The sequence below is a fragment of the Arachis duranensis genome, chromosome 6 (genome assembly GCF_000817695.3).
Source record: "Arachis duranensis cultivar V14167 chromosome 6, aradu.V14167.gnm2.J7QH, whole genome shotgun sequence".
Lineage (NCBI taxonomy): Eukaryota > Viridiplantae > Streptophyta > Magnoliopsida > Fabales > Fabaceae > Arachis > Arachis duranensis.
Window position 1 is genome coordinate 495,857 of NC_029777.3, and position 6,876 is coordinate 502,732.

The 6,876-nt window shown below is 28.4% G+C and overlaps 1 protein-coding gene across 1 annotated transcript; it reads right to left on the bottom strand.

Annotated features, from left to right (window-relative positions):
- Positions 1-4,595: 4,595 nt before the first annotated feature.
- LOC107491663 (probable indole-3-pyruvate monooxygenase YUCCA5) lies at positions 4,596-6,319 on the bottom strand. The gene is made up of 3 exons (XM_016112546.3): positions 5,641-6,319; positions 5,169-5,543; positions 4,596-5,072 (listed from the first exon to the last, which is right to left on the bottom strand). The coding sequence occupies exons 1-3, from the start codon at positions 6,286-6,288 to the stop codon at positions 4,845-4,847; spliced, it is 1,251 nt and encodes a 416-aa protein (XP_015968032.1). The 5' UTR covers positions 6,289-6,319; the 3' UTR covers positions 4,596-4,844.
- Positions 6,320-6,876: the final 557 nt, after the last annotated feature.

Genomic DNA, 6,876 nt, shown 5'->3' on the forward strand with positions numbered 1-6,876 from the left:
AGGATCCGTTTGAAAAACTTTAAAAGTACCTTTTTTAATTTTTGATTTATAAAAAGTAGTAATATTAATGTTTGGTGTAATTTTTAAAATCAAATTGTAACTTTTTAAAAAGTTATTTAGGAGTTTATAGAGAAGTTTAAAAAAATGGCTTCTCTTAGAATACTTCTATTTTTCATCACATTTCTATAAAATAAGCACTTTTAGAGTTAAAAATTCAAACACAAAATAACTTATTTATAAGTTACTTTTAATAGAGTTATTTATTGTTTAAGTTATTTTATCAAAAAGAGATTAATTAAGTTGGTTACCCAAACTGAATCTTACTCTTATTATAGATAAATTAATATTTTAAAATTTTAATTATTTTGTTAACTCTTATAGTTTTATTAAATTTATAATTAAATTTTTATATTTTTTATTTTTATTTTTAATTGGGTCTCTATACTATTTTTAATTTGGTAATTAAATTATTTTTGTGTCAAAAATATTAAAATTAATAGAATATTCTTTTCAAAAATTTAATTAGGTTCTTAATTGTAGATATCTTTAATTTGTAAAAAAATATTTCATTAATTCTAATATTTTTTACACTGATAAAAATCTAAATACAAAATTAAAATTAATATAAAAAATTCAATTAAAAAATTATATAAAAATTTAATTATAAATTTAATAAAATTATAAAAAATAACAAAATAATTAAACCTATTTTTAATGAAAATAAGATTAGTCTCAGGTCACTCTTCCAGTTGAATGAGGTGGTGGTGGTGGTCTTTGGGGTAATGGGCCCTACTCATCAAATGTTTGAAGTAGTTTGTGGGCAAGTTGTGTTTTGTCAATCACAAATAGCACTGAAATTTGTGGGCCATTTAGCCATTTCAGGATACTACTTCTACAAATGATTACCTAATTTTGGAGATTAATTAGTTGGATACCTTGATTTGTAAAATGTATATTACTAAATAATAATGTAACATGCTGCAATTAAAATCATATTAGTTATTGTTCATAGAAAAATAGAAAAAAAATAGTTAATTTGTGTTGGATAGAGATAAAACCATACACATGTCTTCTTTTATTAATTTAAAATTTTAAAAAAAGTAATATCGTAATATGATATCAGAATTTTTTGTTAAACTAAAAAAAATTATTAAAAAAACAAATAAAAAATTATAAAAAAATTTAAACAAATCTAAAAGAGATTCTTACTTGATAAGATATATTAAAAATATAATTATTTATGTATTTTTATTATTAATTTCAATTTTTAGATCAGTAATATCATGATAATTTATTATTTTTGTACTTAATTATTTTAGAATTTATTTCCTTACCATCATAATAGAATAAATTATGATTTTCACTGAAAATGGGAATAATATTCTATTTTATTATAATAATAATAAGATATAAACATTACTATATTTAAAATGACTCATCATCTTATCTTATTAGTTACTATTTTATATATTATTTATATATGAATTTCACTTCTTCTTCCTTAGCTTCAAGTAGTATCTTATTATAAGATCTGCATTTATTGCTTCTAACCAATAAGACTTTCAACTTATCTAACTACTAATTTGAGAAAAGACAACATAAGTTATAACATCTTAATTACAAATTTGTCAGGTGAACAGTTCTAATGGACCTTACATCACATGAGAGATTCAGTGCAAGATACTCAACCCACATACAAAGCAATTTATTATTATATATAATTAATAATCCAATTAGTTTTGTTAGCTAGCTGTGTTAAATTAAAAATCTGACCAAATAAGATTTATTTTCAGTACAATCCTAAATTCAGTACATCTATCATGATCAATAATGAAGAAAAGGACTTTGAAAATGATGAAACAGAAGATGGAATCCTCAAAATGGAAAGCAGTTAGTGAACTTTTGCACCTTTCTATTAATCAAGTGCTGGGGTTTCCAAATGTAACCAAAAACTATTGGCCATATAAAAATGTATCATACTTGATTCCTCATGCAACCAACCGGTATATTCCATTATTATTCGTCTTTAATTTGCTCCACGATATATATTATATATGAGAATGAGAGTAAATAACTTTCATTCTGAACCAACAACACAAGCTTCTTTGCCAAAACAAGCAAAAATCTACCGACACAGATTGCCTATATAGTTCCTAAAGAAAATTGTGTGTTTAAACATAGGTGAGTTTTATGGTGTCTTTTACTTACTATGATGCCTAAATTGCTTAATTTTCTTTTAAAAGTAAAAAATAAAATATTTAAAACAAAAAGTAAAATATTTAAAATTTATTAAATATATACTTTGATCTTCAAAACACTGAACTATTGCACTTTACTTTTGTAAAATATATAACCATTCCACATTCATTTCTATTATTCTATCGGCTTAAATTTTTAAAGAAGTGGTTCTATAACATGATATTAAAATTTTTATAATTTAAAAATTTAAAATTTGCTATATTTGTTGATCTAAAATAAAAAGAATTTTAACATAAAATAAATTAAAAAAACACATCCAAGAATTTACGCAAACCCAAATATAATCTTGTGTAAGACTGGTATAAAATGTATAATTATTTATGTGTCTTAGCTTGTAAATTTAAATTTGGAGTAAAGTATCGTTTTTGTTCTCAATGTTTGAGATAATAAATTCTATTTGTATCCCTAACATTTAAATCGTCCTATTTGTATCCTAGATGTTTGTAAAAGTTATTCAACATTATCCTGCCATCAATTACACATCTTGAGTTTTAGTTGAAATTCTGAAAAACTCTTCTTGAAGTTAAAATACAAATGTCTGAGATAAAATCGATGATCCACTTCGAAGCATAGCTCATCAAAAGTTGAAATTAATCTCCATAACATTTACATAATTCACCTTTTTAGGGACATAATTGAATCTAAACACAAATAGTAGGTATAATATTAAAATCAAATATATCTAAATAAGACCTAATTGAAAATGAATACATACAAATGAGAATAATTGACGGCAGGATAACATTAAATCAATTTTATAAATATTAAGAATACAAATAGTACAATTTAAACATCAGGAACACAAATAGACCTTACCCAAATATTGGGGACAAATTAAAAACAATACTTTATTCTTTAAACTTTTAAGAGAAGTAGTTTTATGATAATTTTTTATGTTTTTTTTGTGACTGATAATTTTTTATGTTTGGGTCACCACTCTTCTAATTAATAATAATTTAAAAATTAAAAAATTTATTTTATTCCATGCATTAAAAAAATAAGCTAACAAAATATTTAATTACAAGACTTTTTTAAAATTAACATATAAAATAATATATTTTAGTATTTTTTTTAAGTACTCTCAATAATAAGATTATTATGTATAAATTGTTGATCTTTTTGGACAAAATAAATAAAAAATTGATAATAATAATAATAATAATAATAATAATAATAATAATAACTTTTTAAATATTTAAAGTTTATTTAAAAATTATCTTTTAAAAATTAATTTAAAAAATTATTTTTTAAAACAAAGATTTTATAGCCAAAAGTCCATGCAAATCAAATCCATTATATTCGAATTATGAGAGAAGCAAACATATAAATCGAAGTCAATCTATTCAATTTATTAGTATTTTAACCATGTACTTAGTTCAAATATACTTAGATTCGATTTTCATTCAATAACATTTTTCACCTAATTCGAATCCGATTTATATAGAAATATATTTTGCGACTTTGACGTTGCATTTTTTAATTTGAGATATTTAGGTAATATTGATGTGCATTTGGTTTATTGAAGTGTTTTGTCTTATAAAATTACCTAAAAAACTAAATTTAGTGGTTGAGTTGCGGGCAAGGTACAGTGGCAGTAACAGCGTCAATTAGAGTTTTCTTAACCAAAATTTGACAAATAATTAAAAATAGGTAGGATTTATATTAACTTAAAGGATGCGATAGTGATAATGATAAAACTGACAACGATGTCTGAATTATTAGAGTTTTTTAACTCAAATTTGATAAATAATTAAAAATAGATAGGATTTACACTAACTTAAAGGATGCGATGGTGATAATGATAGAACTGAGATTGTCTGAACTTCTGGTGCCCTATAAAATTACTTAAAAAACTAAATCTAGTGGTTGAGTTGTAGGCAAGATACAGTGACAGCGTATCCGGTACGCTGACAGCGTCAATTAGAATTTTTTTAACCAAAATTTGACAAATAATTAAAAATAGGTAGAATTTACACTAACTTAAAGAATACGATGGTGATAATGATAGAACTGAGATTGTCTAAACTTCTTGTGCCCTATAAAATTACTTAAAAAAACTAAATCGTTAGGATTTAAGATAAACATAAAAAATTTAGAGTTTAGATTTTTTGAAAGTGAACAAACTAATAAAATCGTTAATAACCATTGAATTTGTAGTTGTCATCGTAGATGAAGTCCACCATCTTAATTTAAAAATAATTAACTACTATCTTAATCCAAAAAGTAAATTGTACTTCTAATTTCAAGTAAACAAACAATAACAATAAGAAGAGATAAGAAATGAAGCTGAAATTGTGTCATTTAACATGGTCACTGAAGTATGTATAGTAGTTATTACAACATATAATAACTCATCAGCTACATATTACAAAAAAAAAAAAAAGATTGTAAAGGAATGAAAGCCTCATCATCCTTAAAATTGACCAACTGGGATAAAACTGGGGTCTTAGGAGAGGGCTCTGACCTGTGCTATTGTGTGTGGGGTGTGTGTAAATTTGTACAAGATACTGTGTTATTCTGTTTTTGCTCTATACAAAAAAGAAAAAGTGGTGATGAAAGTAGAGAAAGAAAGAAAGCAGCAGCATTTAGAACTGAGAAATGCAACGCCTATGGCAAGCGGTGGTTCGCTGCTGCTTCTGCTTGGTCTCTTCTTTCCACACTTTTCCAATATCTTGACCAATTTTCACAGCATCAGATGAAGCACCAGAGAGCCCTCTCTTTGTGAACCCTACAGCATACACTCCTCCATTTCCTTTCCATCCATGTGGAAACGGCATCTTTGGGTACCCGTTCTTCGAGAACAATTCCCCTTCCTGAACAAACAAAACAAAAATTCCAAGTTCAGTTGGCTGACAAAAATAATCTGGAATCCAAAGAGTAACGAAAAAAAAAGATGAGTTGCCACTCACTTGAAGCCAAGAGGGGACATTGCTTCTGTATCCGGTTGCCAGCACAACGGCGTCCACGTGGAGCTCCTGGCCGTCGACGAGCTCGACTTGGCCGCCGCCGTTGAACCTTTTGATTCCCGACACAACTTTGATGTCACCGGATCTGATTTTGTCCAAGGTTCCAATGTCCAAAACAGGGGTTTTCCCCTTTGTGTTCTTCATCTCCAGTGGCCCCATTGAAGGCCTCTTCAGACCGTACTTCTCCACGTTTCCAAGAACAAGCCATGCCAATACCAACATGATCTTGTCCACGAGCCATAGCGGCAGCCACTTCAGCATCATAACCGCCAATTCGAACGTCGATTTCCCAAGAACCTGTCTTGGAAGTACATGAACCTGTGTCAAGAACAAAGCAAACACATCAGAATGAATACCCTTCACAAGGGAATAATAATAATAATAGTAATAGAATTGAAGTTAAAATTAAACTAACCGAGCTGCGAACAACCATGGACGGCGAAGCCTGGTGGTTAACAAGATCAAGAGACAGTTCCATACCGGAATTTCCGCATCCGACAACAAGAACATTCTTTCCCCTAAAACTTTCCCCTGACTTATAATCACAAGCGTGGATAACTTCTCCTTGGAAGCTGGAAAGGCCGTCGATCTCCGGCACGACGCACTCTGCATTTTCGCCGGTAGCAACGACGAGCCACCTGCAGATATACTCAACCTCGGCGGTCTTAACCCTCCAGAAACCGCTGGTGTCGTCGTACCTGGCTGAGTGAACGCACTGGTTGAAGTGAGGGTTGATGTCGAAGTGGTTTGCGTAGGACTCAAGGTATTGGATGAATTGCTTCTTTGAAGGGTATTCTGGGAAATCTTCAGGGAAAGGAAGTTTAGGAAGCTGGCAGAACTGTTTAGGAAGGTGAAGCTTCAACCTGTCATAGGTTCTTTTCTGCCATAACGACGCTATGCAGTCTTGTCTTTCGAGAACAACGAAGGGTACTCCTTGTTCTCTCAGGCATGCTGCAGTTGCAAGGCCAGAGGGTCCTGCCCCAACAATCACTGGTCCGTTCACCCATATACACCTCTTTGACACAAACTCCTCGTGATCTACTAGACGAAACAAGTTCTCCATTTCTCTTGCTTTCTTAATAATGTTTGTGAGTCTTCTTGGATTGGATGATGGAGAATGAAGGGCCTTCCAGCCTCTTTATATAGGGGATTTTGGACCCTATTGTGATAGATACTAATCACATAGGTCTCTGCATGTGATGGAAAGTGGCGAGTTAATGCTCTTTCAAATCATATGTCTTTCTTATTCATTTATTTTTATTATTATTTCTGCTTTCTCTCATGTCAATATTTTATTTCATCATATTCTGTGTCTTTTTTTTATTTCAAACTATACCATGTTATGTTGTATTTCTTATTTGCGCAAACATTGCCATATCATTTTGAAAGGGGAGCTCTCAAATAAATCTGATTAAAATATTGCTTAGATTTTTTTATAAAAAAATTTAATATATATAACCGATTAAATTGTATTATTTTTGTTGAAATAATATCAAATAAATTAATTTAACTAAAAAATTAATGAATTAAATCTTAAATTAATCTAAAATTAATATTTTTATAAAAAATAATTATAATATTTTTATTATAAAAAATAACTAAAATATTACATTATATTTTTTTATTAAAAAAATCAATAGCATAACAATTA